This window comes from Alosa pseudoharengus, unplaced genomic scaffold (assembly GCF_046254945.1).
Source record: "Alosa pseudoharengus isolate Yale_2024_CS ecotype anadromous, Long Island Sound unplaced genomic scaffold, YU_APseudo_1.1 YU_APseudo_1.1_scf_24, whole genome shotgun sequence".
NCBI classification, from domain to species: Eukaryota; Metazoa; Chordata; class Actinopteri; order Clupeiformes; family Clupeidae; genus Alosa; species Alosa pseudoharengus.
Window position 1 is genome coordinate 31,238,426 of NW_027468689.1, and position 19,935 is coordinate 31,258,360.

The 19,935-nt window shown below is 40.9% G+C and overlaps 1 protein-coding gene across 1 annotated transcript in view; it reads right to left on the reverse strand.

The window, feature by feature from the left end:
- Positions 1 to 15,806: 15,806 nt before the first annotated feature.
- pcdh9 (protocadherin 9) overlaps positions 15,807 to 19,935 on the reverse strand; it is a 222,119-nt gene continuing 217,990 nt past the window's right edge. The window contains exon 3 of the mRNA XM_076302738.1: positions 15,807 to 16,177. Coding sequence (XP_076158853.1) covers positions 15,807 to 16,177 — 371 coding nt within the window. The remainder of the gene's footprint in view (positions 16,178 to 19,935) is intronic.

The window sequence follows — 19,935 nt, forward strand, 5'->3', positions numbered from 1 at the left end:
TTAAAGGTCCACTGAGGGACATTAAAGATGTCATCTGATGGGCACTACCATCTTATTTCCTGCTCTTGTGCTTTGCCAAATGACTTGTTCCATCATTTGAGTTGGGCAATCTCTCATTCTCCCTTGGTCTCTCTATCCTGCTTCCTCTCTCCTGCCCTTTGTTTTCCCTTTTGTTGTTTGTCTACTTGCCTTCCTCCACCGCTCAGTGAGGGCACAATGGTCTGGGATCAATCAGGAAATCCAATTAGTGAATCATCACTCCTACCACCCCCACCCCTAACACCCCCCCCCCACCCCAGTGTAACGTATAGCCACTGACAAACAGGGGAGCATCTTCCATCTGTCAGCATGCCTTTTTAAAGTGTTTTTAGAGACTCCATACCCACTCCTCTTTATCTCCTTCAAGTCCTTTGCCACATCTGAGATCTCTCTCTCTCTTCCCTTCCTCCTCTTTCTTGTCCTCTCCTCCTTCATCCCCCCCTCTCTCTCAAAATTTCAAAATTGCTCCCACAGCCTGACCTGTTAACCCAAGAGGTGAGGGGCTCAGCCATGGTTTCAGAGATGAACCCAAACTAGAATATAATAAGAACATGGAATATCCCAGATATTTGGACAAAGCTTTCTCTCTTTCGGCCCACAAGAGGGTCAAGGGTATCATGCACAAACACAAGGCACACAAAAGAGAAACACATTTGAATGCACACAAAGTAGGGCATAGTCTTCATCCTTTTAATCATGTTCATCATGTAGAGTGTTTTCCACATTGTGTTAACTTTTCTTCAATCGGGACATTAGGTCTATTCAGAATCCTCTAGACTGGACATGTAGTCTAGTTTTATTTTTTCCCTCTGAGGGCAAACTTCCACACTCCATTAGGTGCTGTATTTGAACAAATGACTATCTATTCAAATAACTTCTCACAAAACACCTCAGAAAGCATCTCTGCCTGGCAAACTATAACCCCATCAATGAAAAACATACACCCACATATGCACACACACACACACACACCACCCTCAATACAGTTTCATTTTCCATCTTCTATGGAGCCATTAGTTGGAGAGTTTAATGTAAGGCATCATACAATCGCTCTATTAATCCGCACATCTGCATGCACCAGCAGAGCCACTGAAAAACACATTCATCTGCTGATTATCCATGATCCCTCTCACACTGGGGATGTTACACCACACACACACACACACACACACACATGTGCAGTACACACCCACGTGCAACTAGACACCAAGTTTCTGTTACTCTGCTTTCTCTCTTTTGCATTTTGAATAATCATTTCATCAATAGCCGCCCTTTCTGCCTTGACTTTTCATTACCAGTGCTCCAGGCTTGTGCCTACATGTCAGGATGGGGATGCAAAGAGGAAGAGGAGCAGGAAACCTGGGTTACATCTGTGTGAGCTAAGACTGTCAAGGGAAATTGTCTCATACAGTGACTGTAATTGCCCCATGGAAAACAAATAGTGCGCAAGTTGGCTTAAGCAGTCGATAGATCAAAAATCTCCCTGCTTTAAATTAGCTCTGGGTGTAAATTGTTTTAAGGGAAAACAGAGATTGTGTTTCTAGATTATTAATGGCATTTGGATGTCCTCTTTCACCTTGTTAACCCAAAGCTAAATTACATTGTTGTTGGGCCGAGTTCTCTCAAGGGTAGCCGAGAATAAACAAATAGATGAATAAATCAATACAATAAATAGATGGTGGGCTAAAAGGTGACAGTATAAATTAACGAGCATGAGAATGGGATCAGCTTTGGTTCAAACTCAACCATGTAATTTCTGCAGCTCCTTCTTATTAGTGTAACAACTTATGTACACTGTAGGCCTTCACTGGTATACTTTTCTCATTAATGTTTTAAAAAAAAACATGGTGACCACACAAATGAAAATATTTCTTAAACACTATTTTACACATACTCTCATCACCTGTTTCTCCTAAATAAAAAAAGAAGAAAAAAGAAACAAAAGAAACAACAAACAAGAAGGAGAAAAAAAGGAACAATAAGTAACAACAATTGGGAATAAAAGTTAAAATGTAGATTGAAAAAAATAAAAATATGAGAGAACAATTTTCAGATCTTGCACATAGAAGTTGTACGTAAAGGAGTTATAGAATTTAAAACTGTGTTTGGCGTAGTTCAATAACGGCAGTAAGTAAAATGGACATGCGGTGAACCTCAAATCCTATTGTCATCAACTTCATATGCAAATCCCACAACTTGAAATGACCGCCAATAGGCCAATCTCAACAAAGCCACACTGTGACATCAAACTCTGGGACTGCGCTTTTGGTACACCCCCGATATGTACACACAGCTCAGCTATAGGAAGTCCTTCCTTCCTTACTCCTGCTACTTGCAAGGTTTGACAATATTGAAACCTAACTCATATATCTCATAATTCTGATTCTTGAAAAAGATGAAAAATGCAGTCAAAGAGCGTGAGTACAATGGAGGAAGTAAATGTCTGCCAACTATAAAGTGACCAGACGTCTCGGCCCCCAGTAGATGGCGATTTCTGAGGACTTGAAAGCTGTTGAAAGTATTAGTCATTCGATGTATGCCTATTCTTTACTAATCAATGGCATTTTCACTTGTCATTGAGAGGTGAGTGCACTACTGTTTCATTCATTTTAGTACTGAGCTTAAGTCATTGTCCAAAGGCCTACACACTGTTCCTGTGAGATTTCATACACATGTACCTTCCTCTAGTATCTTAATCTCAAATGTTATGAGTGTTATATGCTCCAGTGCCGTGTGAGCATCACCATATTTTTACAGCTTTAGCTACATCTATTCTTCTACCTATCCATATGTAATGATAGGGTTAACCTATCATCCGGGAGGAGTGAAAAAAGGAAAATCACCAGGTCTCATGCAATTATGAGGGGCAAAACAATTCAGGCTAACCTCATTTCTCAGTAGGCATTGAAGTCATTCTTAAATCCATCTTTAAATGACCTCAAATTAGCAGCTCCGTCATTACTATTCATGCTATTAAAAGAAGCTGTTCCGTGCTGAATATAAGCTTGTTCATTAGGGCCTCCGGAACTTCGTTCCAGTGTTAATGTTTCATATTAAAACACTGTGGAGAATGGGGAATAAATAATAGTGCTAAGAGATTAGGCATTATTGTCACCAAGCCCCAGGCCTTGTCTCACGTGCTGAAATTATTGTTTGTGAAATAATGAAAATAAAATTGTCATCCATGCTTTTCCATCTCCAATAAGACTCACATTTTATTGGATGAGGATGAACAGAGATGCATGCCAAAGCATCTATCCCTTTTTGTCCTTGGCCTTCTCCATCACTGATGACCATATAACGGATTAATGGCATCCAGTGGCAGATTAGTATAAATCAATATCAAACTAGCTCCCAGTTTTAATGGGCTACTTTGTGCAAGCCGGGGACTGATTGCATTTCGGAGGATGCCGAGTGATATGGATGGAGCTTTCTCAAAGTCAAATGAGCATCCATTTTCCCCCCATTCGGCTTGGCTCAAGAGCTTGAGTGTGTGCTCGGTAATGCCATTTAACATATTGGTTTTTTGGACTTTTTATACCATTATGTTCTTTTGGACAAACCCTCATGGTTATCTAGCATAGCTACACAAACCAAACAAAAGAAAAGGCGTTAGTGCAAGGCAGATCTAAGAGTCTGACCACATGTGATACGTAGCCCACCCATTTACTGTGCACAGAAACAATATGCGGATACATTTGATTTGATTCGAGTGTGTTGGATTTGAGTGGCTTTCGCTGTACATCGTCCCGAATGTGAAACCACACCAATTTGCATGAACGCTTCATTTTCCTCATGGTCTTCCTAATTCCTAATTGACATTCATCGGCCTATCTGCTCATGTATTGCACCTTAATGTATCAATCTGCGCACCGTCGAATGTCATAGAGAATGCCACAAGAAATTCCCTGTCCAATTATTAGCATATGAACGTCTAAAAGCTCTTTATTTCTCGTAATGCTCCACTGCTGTCTTGTCAGGGGGATTTTAATGGGAATCTCTTATCTTGCTGGAGTCTTTCAGGTGTTCAAAAGGCTTCATTGTTAAATAATATAATCCCCCAAGCCTCTACAATTGCCACTAATTCCATTTTAATTCTGACTAAAGGTGAAGTGACAGGGAACATTTCATAGCTTTACAGCACTGAATGTAATTTTGATTTCAATTATGTTCGCTGGGTGAGGGAAGGATCTTGATTAGAGAGGAAGGTTTCTGACTGAAAATACCTTGGCAGGGTGCATCAGGTGCACAAGGGAAGGTTGAACCATTCTGTCGGTGAATAAGCAGTGGTAATTGTCATATTCATTTTTTTTTTTAAAAGTCTGTCAGGTCATATTGTGCAGTAGAAATGAGTCTAGGCCTGCCTTTCTCAGTATTCACCAATGAAAATGTGTTTTCTTTGAGTTCTCATCGTCAGATATTGATTTAATACCTTTAGCACCATCAACATGAATGCTGGTATTTACACATGAAGTTTACACTGTGCTCAGAAACTTTTTTTGCTCCAACATTCAGTGGAGTGATGCACGGTGCAGAGAGTGCTCACTGCTCACACACGGTTGCAGGAGGGGGAAACAGACAGATTGCCACCCTCAAGGCTCCATATCTGAATTATAAAGCAGTGATTCTATAATATGCACACACACACACACACACACACACACACATGCACCGAGCCCTTGGAATATCTAAAACAAGGTCTGACTTGCTAACAGGTAACACTATCATTGACTCATTATTAGACATATTTCAAATCCGTGTGCATGAGGGATGAAATCTCTTGCAAATGACAGGCTTGAAACTTCACCTCTGCCAGGTCTGGTTTCATATTAGCGGGTTAACCTGTCGCATCTAATGACATTGAACAAGGAGTTTCTTTGTAGGTAAACACTGTCAGCTGTTTCTGTGATATACTGGATGTTAAACCACTGCATTATAGTGGAAGTCAGGGACGTGCACAGGAATTTTGAGGGGCAGTTGCTCTGACATGAAAAAAGGGAACCCCCCCCCCCCAAAAAAAAACTCACGGGCTATATGCAGGACTGAGAATAACAGCGTCTTTTTAAAAAAATATATATACACAAAGAAGTAAAACACTGAAATACAGCACTCAATCACCTTAACTTATCATTATTATTTTAGTGGTATTTATGTTCTGCTCAGGCAAGATCTTTGAAATTACCTTTAAAATAGCCTATGTTTTTTTAGATTACAATTATTTAGCATGCAGCTCTTTAATCCTGTACTTTCTAGCATGGTCCTCTCATCTCATCTCGTGATCATCACAGGCCTTACTGTTCACTGTGCCTCCTCCTGGTCCACATTTTCCTCACATACAGTAGTCTGCTCCTCATCTTAAATGTAATGTAATTATGAAACATTGCCATTAGTAGGCTAGGCTAAAATATGAGTCTGATTAATTAATCAATTCGTCTACAGTGTCATGTCATCTTTATCACAGTGCAAAGTCTCTGTCTCACCTGCTGGTTAGCTTTTTCGCAGCCAACCCTGCAGTGATTGCTGCCTCCCTGAATTGTCTCTCCCTCTCCTGAATCTGACTCTTTTCAGTGGGCATCTTGGCTTCAAACAATACCCAAAATACTTTTAAGATTTAGGCATTTAACCATTTTGAATAAAATAATTAATGTGATGCATTACTTCCATCATTCATTTTTCTTGCTAAAACGAAATGTGAGAAACTAACTATCAGCAGACATGTTGCTTAGTTCGCCTAATGCCCAAAAAAGCCTATAGGCTATGGCGGGCTGCTTCTCTGCAAGCTATGTCTGATTAGGCTAAACGTGGCAAACTTAGCCTGGATTTATGAAGATTTTAATTCATTTCATAAAACTTGATGACGATGATCGTTCGTTTGTTATACATCACAAACTCACCTTTTCCGACAACGTTGAGTCGACTCGTCTCATACGACAACCACGACAATCTCCTTAGGGCCGCTTATGCAGGCTCAGCAGCTCAGGTGCCTGTCGCGTGCAGCGCTGCAGCCACAGAGTTTGCCCTTCCCCTACTGACTTTCACTTTCGGTGCCCGAATGGAATTGAATGAGACTTTGCGATTTTTTTTTTATCTAGGCCTACGCGAAATTCTGCATCCATTGTACGATTTATTTATTTATTTAAGGGCAACATGAGTCAAGAAAGGCATGTGGGCAGTTGCCCGGGCAACCTGAGCAACCCCCCTGTGCACGTCCCTGGTGGAAGTAAAGTCGAGAGAGAAAGATCCTCTACCTTGTGGCCCACCTGCTTAGTCCTTCACCCCTCAGACCTGTGAGGGCAAGTGTATCTTTGAAAACCTGCTGTTAGTGAATAGAGGAGTCTCTCACAGCATTACAGCAATCCACCCTGAAATGCAGCACAGATCTCTAGGTCATGACTTCATTCCCATAATCAATTCTTCATTATATCCCATTTGAAGTGGAAAAAGGGCAACCAAAAAGACCTATTGGTAGCTTCTTCTTCTTATGCAAAAATGAAGGTCTGAATAACCTGTTCCATTGTCCCCTTGGTCAAATAGGGCTCCCTCTGAATGGATAAGATGGCTGTGTGATCTTGTATCTGGCTAAAGTCTTCAAAAGGATAATCTTACAGAATCGATGGCCTGCTAATCCTTCCCTGCAAGGGTGACTATCGTAAAGGTCAAGCGCTTTGGGACGACAGGTTAGAGGATTGACATGATGATGTTGGTATCTGGCTATGTCAACAGTGCATTTATGCTATATTGCTTTTGGTTATAAAAAAGGACTCTTTTTTGCCAATATAGGACCAAATGCCCAATATTGTAAACTTTGTCTGGGAGTTTTACTTGGAAAGCTTGTTACTGTTTTCTTTTTTTTCTTTGCTTTTTTCGATTCCTAATGCAGGAACAAAGGCATTTCATTTGGTTTCTGGCACAAGGGCAAATGCTGACAGCCATCCAAAGGCTTGAGATCCAGTGCCAAATATTTGAGGGGAGCGTTAGTCGAAAGTTCAAGCACACCGATGACCACAACTCAATTTGTAACGAAAGCATTCTGACCACTCAGTCCTTCAGCCAAAATCGTATTGATGTTCAGAATACTGTTAGGTCAGCTCTCCCCCCAGGCCACACTAGAATATATCCCCTGGATTAGTTTTGTATATTTCTTTTTCTTTTCTTTTTCTTACCCTGTGTTAACAGAGATGAAGCAAAGCTAAACTTGTATTCACTTTTGTCTGCCTCAAAACAGCTCAAATAATGCATACTACAGTAATTTTCCTGAGACATGATTACTCTCTGTTACCCCTAACTGATTGATGAGTATACATAGTCACAGTCTAAGCAGTGTACCACAGCACAGCTTTTATATTCATTGCATCTCATTTAGCTCATTAATTTACTGTGTTGGTGTTTAATTGCAGAGAAAATCTTGATATTATGAAGATATCCTCTAGCTCTGAAGCATACGCAACTTGAAACTGCTTGCTAAACTTTTTGCTGATAGTTATGCAACTTTGTTTAGTTTATTTTTTATTCTCTGAAATTTCTCCCTTTTCGGTGGGTAGAGCAATTTATCCTCTGATTCAGTTGATGATCTTGCCATATCCTGTGCAGACTGAAATGTTGCATTCCTTCTGTATGTCTGGTGTTTCTGACATAGAGAATGCCCCAGCAATATGCAGAACTAGATAGCTGAATCAGGCACCAAATGGCTTTGTGTGAAAGCAGCAGTAACTAGATGTACCGCAGAGCGGTACAAAATATGAATTGGTTAACATGACCCCTGGAGGCAAACATACGCCAAAAATTGGTCATCCTAGGCCCTACGGTTCCCAAGATATTCACAGAAAACTCTGTTGGTGTACGGTCACTAAATGTACACATAAATTATTTTATTGTATGGCCCCCCATGAACGAAAGTTAACTTGGCATGCATTCAGAGGGTGTCATAATGATCCTACACTTTGAATTTCGTGCAGTTTTGACCATGTCAGCCAGAGATATTGTGATTAAAACACCTAATTTTTTGCTTTTTAATTTTTAACTAGGTGGCGCTATACATGAAATAAGTGGAAATGGGATGCATTGACATGGGCCCTTAAGTCCAACATACAAAAAAAAAAGGTGGTCCTCCTAGGCCCTATGGTTCTCGAGATATTCACAGAAAACTGTCTCCGGCCACCTACAGGCCAGTTGGTGTATAGTAACATAAATTAATTTATTGTGTGCCCCCCCCCATGAACGGAATTCCATGAAACTTGGCGTGCATTCAGAGGGTGTCATAATGATCCTACACTTCCAATTTTGTGCAGTTTTGAGCAAGTTAGGTCACAGATACCTGCGATTACAACACCTCATTTTTACTTTTTTGTTTTTAACTAGGTGGCGCTATACATGAAATGAGTGGTTATGGAATGGGTTGACATGGTCCCTTAATATCAACATACAAAAAAAAGTGATTTATCTTAATATAACAACTTTGAAGTCATTTTGACGGTAAACTAACTTGTAATAGGGAGAATGCCTCACCTCTCACAGCCTGGATCACAGACTACTTGACGGAGAGACCACAGTTCGTTAGGCTGAAGGACTGCTTCTAGGCCACATATGCTGCCAGTCTCCATTGAAGGGGTCAATGTGGAGGTGGTCAGGACATATAAGTACCTGGGGATACGCATGGACAATAAACTGGACTGGTCAGCCAACACAGATGAGCTGTATCGGAAAGGGCAGTCGGCTTTACAGTACTTCCTGAGGAGGCTGTGGTCAGTCCATGTCTGCAGTAAGCTCCTCTGGATGTTTTACCAGTCAGTCATTGCCAGTGTCCACTTTTATGCTGTGGAGGCAGCTTTAAGAAGAGGGATGCAGGGCGACTGAACAGGCTAGTTAGGAAAGCTGGCTCTGTTGTTGGCATTGAGCTGGAGTCACTCACTACAACTGCAGAAAAACGGACCATGAGAAGGATGCTGGCGATCATGGACAATGACCGCCACCCACTACACAGCACATTCAATAAACAGAGGAGCATGTTCAGTGACAGACTTCGCACTTTTGCACTACCGCCATTGCACACACTCTACCATAGCACCTTATCATGGTCAATGCATCACATGGTCAGTCCATACGAGACATTTGTATTCACTACAGACAATTTTTAACTCTTTAAATTGTACAATTTCTGCGAGTGATTTTCTTGTGAGATATATATGCCTAAAATTTAAAATTTCCCTCGGAATGAATAAAGTATCTATCTATCTATCTATCTATCTATCTATCTATCTTTGCCGGTTTCTATTACTGTAAATAGAAATAAACAAATCCACATGAACCAGCTGTGTAAATACAAATACTCTAACAAATACTTTAACTGTAGAGCCCAGTAGCATAAAAAACTGCGTAGAATGTCTTTAAGATCAGAATTCCTCACTCAGGTGCCAAGAATGAATTTGTGCAATATAGGAGTACTGTGTGATCCTGAAAAAGTCTAATGCATTACATGTTTGAAAGGTGGTTACCAGGTAACAGGGATAACTGCTGGGTTATACTTTATGTAAAACGTTTTTATGTAATAAATATGGACAGTATTATTCCACGTACAATCAAATATGAAAAGCATTTAGGCAGGCAGAATATACTGAGAATGTTATAGCATTAATATTCTCTCTCTTTCTCTCTCTCTTTCTCTCTCTCTCTCTCTCCCCGACAAAAATCAATACCCCTGTCATGCAGATCCTTTACTAATGAAGGCTTTTGCCTCTCAATGTGGGACTACTCTGGTGCAGGCTCTTTTGCCCTTAAGGTGAAAGAAACCATGGAGGTGTGTTTTCCCCTCAAATCATGACTAATTGTGTCCCTGGATGCCCCATTGACAAGAGCTGCTTTACACATTTTCTGCCGGCTTATCCTCATGCAGCACTTTTCCCCCTTTCCTGCTGACCATGAAATGTATTTCCATTGAAAATAAACAAATAAATAATTACATAAATACATATCAATATCAATCAGTTTAGAGGGATTTTATATACTGATATGGAGCAGAATAGTATACTCCAACTACTACATCAAGCAGTTACTTTGAAGGTCATTGCTGTAATGATTTATACATACAGTATATTCACAATACTATATATTGCGATTATGAATCATTATAATATGTTATAATCATTTACAAACAGGCATGATACTCTATTATAATGTTCATATTGTGTTATTCAATTTCAATGTATTGTGCTTATAGAGTGCCAAAAGATTACACATGTGTTATGGCCTGCTACCTTATGGCATCATAACTAATGTTATACCAAACTAAAATTTCAGTTCATTATGCATAATACTCCGCTTTATTCTCCACTTCCTTCTCATAAATATAATCCCTGGTTGCTGTGCTGATGAATCTTAACAATTGTGCATACCAATATAAAACAACATAGGCAGGCATAAAGCAGTATAGACTAAGACGTTGCAATACGTATTTGTTTGCTCTAAGTAGTGATACATGTTTCATGTTTTGTGACACATTTTATTCACGTAATGTTATGCTATGATTCACGTAATGTTCTGAGTGTTGCACAACAATCTTTGTGTTGTAATAGACACTCAGGACCAACAAACAGAACCGTAGCATTAGGGGTGAAACTATAGAAAAAATGAATCTCTGCACATAATTAATTAACTACTATTGGTGTTGCTACTCTCCCTCTTTTGCCACTACAACTGCTGCAGCCATCCACACAAGTCACAGAGTAGTGGCAGTAGTGAGTGCAGACCAGTCCGATAAGATCCCCCCCTTCTAAAGGATTACTCCAGCCAGGCCTTTGAGGAAGTGTAGCCAGGGCTGTGAACTGGCGCTGGCCTGGGATACATAAAGGGACCCTGACGGACGGTGGATATGGTTGGATAATCTGTCACCTTCTTAATCCAGCCCAACTCCGGGAGGTGACTGTGTGGATCTTTCATGTTTGGAGGAGCCCTGACTTGTCGATTATGGAGCCTCAGCGGTGCAAGAAAGCATGGTGATTTATTTATTTTATCAGATAGGCTTCAAGGTGTGCTCAGTGTTTGTTTCTCTGTTGGTGTGGCCACCCTTACTTACTACCCCACCCTCACCACTTCACACTAAGACAGGCATTCATGAAAAAGGGTTTGAATGATACTTTAAGAGCTGGTTAATATACCTGCATGAATAGCATTAGAGAGCTACGGTAAGATTGTACCTATCTAGCACCATCAGGCCTCTGAATCTTTGCCTAGGGGCTTTTATAATTGACATGGGCTGAATTGCCACAGGTGTGTCAAATTTGTCACATAAAAATGTGAAATCTGTTAACTGTTTTAGTGACCATTTTTCTCCCCCAAGAGAACAGTATGTGTGAGTGCCAGCCTGTGTGCAAATCCCCAACACAATTAGTGTCGTCATTTGCTCAGTCTGATTCAATGCATTTGACTTTCTCTAGGAGTGAGCAATTATCTTCTTGAGGTTTTCGTGTCCATGATCTCCCAATTAAATTCACACCTGTGGATGAGTAAGGCAAGGAGACGAACGCGGCGCTGGCGAAGAGCCCCTCTTCTGGTGAGGAGGAGAAAAAAACATGACACAAAACCAAACAGCAACAGAACTAGGATAGTCTCCTGGAACCAAATTAAAGAACCCCTAACCTAAATGTTCCCTCGAATAGACAGCGGAATCAATGGAATGTCGAGTGTGAAAATGAAAACAGAATATAGCTAAATAATTAATGGGCTTGCTGGTGCCTCATGGTCATAAAACTGATGGGTAACCGTAAAGAAAGAAAGACAAGGTATAAAATATGTACTGGATTGCGCTTAACAGCACACATCGTCAAAGTCTCCTTGACTAATTCATATTTAAATATATATTTGGCCATGCTGGCCGGCAGATATAATATTTAATGCCCCTCATCAAAAGATTAGTGTGTAAAAACATCCGTGGGCCAGGCCAATTGATTTGGCCATTACTGGACTCTTTTGGCAGGGCTTGGCTCAGTCATAGGGCCCAGGGGCCCAGAGCGGGGGTGGGAGGCTCTGAATAACCCGGCGAAATTAGATCAGAATCGCGCTCCTGAATCTCCGAAGACACACACACACTCGCACACACATGCACACACTTGTGCACAAACGCACTCCCACACACACATACACACACACAGGCACATACACACAAACTTCTCCGAAAACACACAAGCACTTATCAGTGCCTCACTGTGAACGAGTGCTTCGTTTGAGAATCTGTTTATTCTCCAAGCTTATGAAATTAATTTGCTATAAATGATCCTGCAGGTTTACTGGCTTAGAATCCAAACAGCCAAACGAGGGCAGAATATATTTAAATTTACCATTGTTAACTATAATACAGCTATTTAAAAGCCAAATTTATTTTGAAATTCTTGAACATGTGGAAGAGCTTTGGAATTATTTGATAAAAGCAGTAAGTATTGGTATGTAACTACAGCAAGAGTCTATGGGCTGCTGAAATGCAAGAGGGACAGACGTTATAGCCGCTTGTGCACACAGCCATATTATTTTCAATTAGCATGGAGGTTAGAGTGGACCCCTGTGAAATGTTTCTGTTAATATTCAACAGGAACATCCAGTAGCACTTACTCACCCACTGAACAGAGAGAGAGAGAGAGAGAGAGAGAGAGAGAGAGAGAGAGAGAGAGAGAGAGAGATACTAATGTGGAATTTTATTTAAGCCATAGAACTTTAGCAGAAACTTAATTTCAGCTGTGGCTCAGAGGAGCGGCGAACCTTCAAATAAATTCCCCAGCCATGTGAAAAGAAATGCGACTGGGAACTTTCTTTCACTTGTTGTGGGGTGACACTAATTTCCTTCCCCTCACACTTCCAAGCCAATTAGCTTTGAAGCTTTTCTGAAGCTATTCTTGCCCAAGTTGATAGCTAGCATGGCGAATAAGACAGTAAGCAGGGCCATTGGGGAGGCCCAGATAAACACATCAACAGAGGTGGGGGAAATGGTGGGGGGAGGGAAGAAACAGTCTAAAATGGAAGAGAGAAAAAATGGGGAAAAATGAAATGAATCGAAAGGAAATATAATTATTTCAACGGCTAGACTGTGTTCTTGGCCTCTCGTCGCCGGGTACTTGTGCCATGCAAATGAACCTCCAAGCGTTTTTCGCCACTGTGCCAAGGCTCAGGCGCGGGGGCTGGGTACACAAGGATGCCGATGGAGCGGGCATTATGCCGCTCAAACAAACAAACAAATAAACTATGCCATGGCAGCCGGGAAGAAAGAGCGAGCAAATGTGTGAGAAGTTTGGCCAGGTTTGGCTCAATGTGTTGCACACAGGGCAGACTAATTTAGTGGGCGGACGGAGGGAAGCAGAGCTGGACAGAGAAAATACACAGCAGTCTCTGGCACTCTTTTTGCCTTACTACACAAATAAGGGAATGATGAAAACACAGAACGGATGAAAGTGAATACCATGGAAATGCAATACGGCACTAGTATCTGGTAGAGCAATGCATTACCAACCCCAAGGTCAACCCTGAGGTTTGTTACCCAGGTTGTGCATATACTGATGAGAATGTATAGCATATGTACAATGCATTGTCATTTTCTTTGCATGATGGCATCTACTAAATATATATAATTGAATGCATTGTTTAGTAATGAATAAATAATCGCATAGTCAATATTCCAGACAGTTCAGATAAGCTGAAAAATAGGCACTCCATAGGTGGTGTACATTTCAATAGAATACACAGACAAAGCATAGAGATATTTAAAACATTTATTGCAATAGCTGGATACCTGTAGAGCAGTAACAAGGATTAACTGTTTAAATATCTATGATGTCAAACACCCTCACAACTGACAAACATACTGCAGTTAAGCAACTCACTCCATCCCACTTTTTTCTCCATTTTTTCTTCTCCTTATACTGTGACATAAAACGCGGAGGTGCTGTACAAAATGTCTTTCTTGGAGGACTAATTAAAACCTCTTCAACAGAACAAGAGAAAGGCATGAAAGTCAATTTTAATAACATAATAAGGAATCAATTTAAAGCTTTCTCTTTTTAAGCATGCTTTTCATGTGTGTTTCTGTTGGCTGCCATGCCTTGCGAAGGGCTTGGAAAAAAGAAAGAAAATAAAGACATGGAGAAAGAAATAGAAACAGAAATCACATGGCGAAAAACACAGAGCTCCCCGGCCCCATTTTACTAACCCTCCCACCCACCCACAAATGCTTGACTTATTTTATTCACATGCGTTTTGGACCATGTGTGTGTCTATGTCTATGTGTGTGTGTGTGTGTGTGTGTGTGTGTGTGATTGTGTCAGTTATCTCAGTCATGGATTTTCTTTCTTTCTTTTTTTTTTCTTTGATATTTTTCTTCTTTTGTGTTTTCCTGGTGAGAAAATGTGTTGGTTTCTGCCAAACATTCACTGTGAATGGCACAAGAAGCCACCACAGAGGGCTGCCTGCTCACCAGCATGGGTCCTCTGATCAGTGTAATGCTTGGAATCTGGTCATGAAGGCACAGCATATGAGATCGCGAGTATACACCAACTCTTCCTCACATAGCAGACTGGACAGAATGAACATGGATGATTGAAAAATTCTAATTCGGAGGTCGCAAACACTAATTTAACTTCAATGACATGACTGATTTAACCTTTACAATAGTGATTTTTTTTTTTAAGTTAAATAAAATATTTAGCCATTTACAAATATATTGCTGTTGAACTGTTACATCATTTTGCCTTTTTTGTTTGTTTAGAGGAAAAGACATCACGCTTTTCTTTTGCCGTAAGTAGAAATCGAGCTTATACATCAATAATACAAAATAGTTTGAAAAAATAAGTTTGCCAGGTTTGTTGCCATAGTTGATGGTATGCAGATTTGAACAGTATTGTGCAATTTCATGATTCATAATCTGTGTTCTTCATTCACAAGACTTCTTTTAGTTTTTTTTCTGTCAGGAAAGGAAAATCTGTTTAATCACACAGTCTCTTCTGGCTTGTTGACACCAATAGGAAACCCAATAGACTTAAACCAAACAAGGCATTTAAAAAAAAGAAAGAAAGGGAAAAATAATTAACGACAGCAATGATCTATTCCATGTGAATATTACAAGTACATAAAACTGGTTAGTATCAAGTCCTATTTACAAACACACCAACAATGACAGACTAAACAAGTGTCCACTAACAGTGTAATTAGTACAATGCTCTCGTAATTGTAATTCCAATTTTCTTTGACAGTGTAGATTAATATAGTCCTCAAAACAGCTCAAGTACAACCACATCACAATATTTGTATATATTGGTCAGCCATATATTTTTTAACTGTTTAATATATGAATATCCCATCTTCAGTTTGTCATGATTTTTACTGTAGAGCCTTCCCATCCATGTCCATGGTGAGGTACACACAAGGTACCAATATACTTGTGAGTTTAAATGTTGCAGCAAATCCCTTGAGTTTCATAGAGAAGAATCACGGAAATGCAAAAACCCAGGAGAGGAAAGGTCAGTGGTACCATCGATGAAGAAGTCGCATAGTATACTTTCCGGCGCAAGCACAATTCTAACTTAGCAGTCTAAAATTCCACACACGCGACTATCACAGAGCGGGTAGCGTCCACCTGAATTAAAAGTAGGAAAAAATCAAGAAAGACACGGGGGAAAGTAAGAAAACAATTAAGAACTCCAAAAATGGAAAAGAAACAAAAATCAAAAATGCTATAGATCTACATCGACAAGACAGCTGGCGAGAGTCGGGTCCCCGTGGAGAGGGGTCCGCCCTTATAGCTGCTGTTCCTTAGGGCTGTCAGGGCCACAGGTTGGCTGGTAGGACTTCAGGCTGGCCAGCGGGATGTCCGCCATGTGCGCGCTGCTGTTGAAGTGTCCCTCCGAGCTGCCAAACTGCTTGCGCTCTCCGCCGAACTGGTCCCGGCCCCCCTCGGTCTTCCAGCTGCGGGTAAGGGTATGGCCGTTGAGGAGCTTGTCTTTGGACCAGTCCTTCTCATGGGCGAAGGTGGAGACAGGTGACTTGGGCGACTGGAAGGAGCCAAGGCTTGGGGGCATCCAGCAGTTGTCAGAGTGGCCGAGGACCAGGCACTCCTGGGTGCACATCTCTGTAGCTTCCACTAGTCCGCGTGGTCCGAGGGGCCCGTCTATGAAAAAAATAACAACAAAAAAAATAGGAATAAACAGATTATAATTTATTGCTATTAAGTTTTCTCTTTCCTTTGTAAACAAACTTCAACTTTACTCAAAATCAACATCTCAGTCCCAAAATACAGCATGGTCATGAATATTGATGATGGTGCCTTGTTTAAAATGCCTCAGGCTATTTAAATAGAATTGGAACTGTCCTAATGCCAAGGGTTTGATGTGTCCAAAAGCATAAATCCAGAACAAGAAATCTCACAGAACAAGCTTAAGTCTTTATTAAAACTATCTGTCTGGTGTTCTTCATGTAAAAACAAATGCAGCTTATGAATGGTGCAACATAGTGGGAATCATATGCATGTTAATTCATAGTGGCTTGGCAGAATATTGAAAACAGATTAAAACAATACATGCATATGATTCAAAATATTAATTAAATTAAATGAAAATGTAATTTAATTATTTTTTTGAATCATATGTATGTTAATTCATAGTTGGCAGAATACAGATTAAAACACTGCAACATTTAATGATTTTGATCACATGCGTTTTTGGACCATGGATCTGCAGGACCAAATGCTCAGTTCCTGCTGATGCTTAATGAAAAGTTGCTTTTTAGGTGAACTTCATGAATGCAATACAGAATTGCTCCTGATGGTCCTTTAGCTGTCTATTACATATAGATACTGTGAATGGGAAAAAATATAGTGACTCTGTATGTGGCATCCCAGCAAATGAACATGTGGATTCAGGAGCACAGAAGGGAGGGCTGCAGGCATGGACTGGCTATCGGGCGTACCGGGCAATTCCCGGTGGGCCGACGCACATTTTTGGGCCGGGGCTGTCATAATTTAATAATAATTAAAAAAATATCCACCGCGACGGTATTTAAGACACGAAACGCGGCCCATTGGTTGATTTTCTTGACGGACATTGGGCTAGTCCAATGACATCTCTCAGCCCTCCCCCTCCCCCCTCCCAGGGTTATCAAATTTTGCCATTTGAGCTGTCTGACAGCGGAGAGAAGTGAGTTTCCGTCTGTGAAATTGTGAAAATGGATAGTAGGCCTAATAAACCACAAAAGCGCAAAGGGGGCACACAGAAGCTGCGAGACAAAAGGCTAAAAAGGCTACAAATGGACGCAGCAAAATGTGTCAAAATCACAGAAATGTTCACCCCAAGGTCGACTGTTACAGCGGGTGCAGGGCCGTCGACATCGAGTGCACAGGCTGAAGGAATGGAACACAGCTTTGATGTGCAGTGTAGTAACACAGAGGAAGGCGAAGTAGGCCTACAGGTGGATTCGGAGGAGGAGGAGACGTTACGTATGATGTGCAGTGTAGTGACACAGAGGAAGGAGAAGTACAGGTGGATTCGGAGGAGGTGGAGCGAGACGTTACGGAGGAGGAGGAGGATGAGGAGAGAGACGTTACCCAGCAGGGACAAATTGAGGAAGAGGTCAGAATAGCTATTGTAAATGTTAGCAGAATGAAGAGGGACGTTTCATGCAGGGAGGGCTGTTGTGTGTGTGTGGAGGGCTGGGTGACCACCTGTTCCTCCGCTTTCGATTGACATGCATTTGAGCGTTTCTCTGCAACATGCATCAGTAGCAAAGAAGCCATCTGCATTTTACATTGCGCTATTCGATTGTCGTCTACGGAGCCCGGGAGAGCTCACTTTAAGTGATATTTTTTCTGGTCGTGATAATTTGTGAGCACGTTTTCCTTTAATTGAGCCCTCGAAATAATAAAACGTGAGCACGTTTTCCTTTAATTGAGCCCTCGAATTAATAAAACGTGACCCCGTTGTAGGCCTAATTTGAGCTCTCGAAATATGTATTTCGTGCTCACATTTAGTAATTCCCGACATTTTCTCACCGCTCGCTGTGCTGTGGTGGCAACTTCGTGTTACCTTGGCATGGACTAGGCCTACAGCTGTCTGTGACAGTTCATATTGGTAATGTGATGATAACCGCAGCTAATTAAAGCCTTTAGGTGGTCAGGATGGTTTATAGCGGAATTCTACTCTTTATAGCAGGGGCACCTGTGGTGTCAACCGCCAGCTATGGAGACCCATAAGGCATCATAACTAATGTTATACCAAACTAAAAATTCAGTTCATTATGCATAATACTCCGCTTTATTCTCCACTTCCTTCTCATAAATATAATCCCTGGTTCCTGTGCTGATGAATCTTAACAACTTATGCTTGATATCACACGATCTAATAATACCTTATAATCATGTGACATAGCATATCTTTGCTTGCTTTAAGTAAAGTGCACATGTGCATACCAATATAAAACAACATAGGCAGGCATAAAGCAGTATAGACTAAGACGTTGCAATACAATGAGATTCCCCCTATGTCACTACAAGCGACACACCTCCCGATGTCATTCCCGGAGATACCCCTTGACACCACACTACATTTTTGTGCACACAATTTAATTTCTTCGAGCCCACGTTTTAATTATTTGTGGGTGCGTTTTAGTAGATCGAGATCTCGAATATACTATAACGTGCTCATGTTTACATGTGTCAAGACAATATTGAGTGCACGTTTTACAAATTGTTGCCACGTTTAAGTAGATCGTGCACACAATGTTCTATAACCATGTTCACAAATTGTGCTCTCGTTTTAATAAATCGTGCCCTCGTTTAAGTAAATCGTGCCCTCGTTTTAGTAAATGGTGCACTCGTTTAATAAATTGTGCCCTCGTTTTACTATGCTTAAAACGAGAGCTCAATTTAGTAAAATGAGCGCACACTATAGTAAAACGAGAGCACGATATAATAAATTGCGCACACGATTTAGTAAACCGAGCGCACAATTTAGTAAAACGAGCGTACGATTTAGTAAAACGAGTGCACAATATAGTTAAACGTGAGCACAATTTAGTAAAACGAGCGCACAATGTAGTAAAACGAGCGCACATTCTCTCAACATGCAAAACATTTTGCGATGACACCTCTAGGGCTCCGTAGTCGTCGACGCGGAGAGGAGAAAAAATAAAATAAGTTATCCACAACAAATCAGCGAGTGGTCGGCCTCAAAACGCACTCAACTTTTTGAGATCTGAAGTCAGTCATGATTGGTCGAAATTGTTGTCAGTCTTGACGCAGTACAACAAGCAACCCTATCACATTTCTGTGCGCATACAGGCAGGTACACACACGTATAGGCTACGCACGCACTCAGAAAGACACTAGAATGACGCAGAAATTATGATAGCCCGTAACAATGAAAATGTTTTGGGATGTGTGTATCTTCACTTAATAGTATCTGGGGAGATAGGGGCTAAAAGTGTGTAAATGCTCAACATAGGAAATAATTACAGGACTCATTTAATTCAGTCAGACTTAAAACATGCATAATAGTAGCCTATAGAGTTTTGTGCACAACCTCGTCCTTGCTGGTTTGGAGGTGGTCACCCTAGTGTGTGTGTGTGTGTGTGTGTGTGTGTGTGTGTTAATAGCCTTTGTTTTAAAATAATGCTATGAGCAGACTCGGTGTCCAACTTACAGTGTTATTTTAGCTTGCCATAAAGTTATAGTTTGCAGGTGATAACAGTATATTATCATGTAATATTAGTGAAACATTGCTTTCCCGAAATGGATGATAAATGTACGCATATATCCTCTAGTATATGTCGTGTGCCTCAGCATATCGTATAAATAATCATGGTGGGCCGCCATGGCCAAAAATGCCCGGGCCATTTTTTAGTCCCAGTCTAGCCCTGGAGGGCTGTAATCTGATT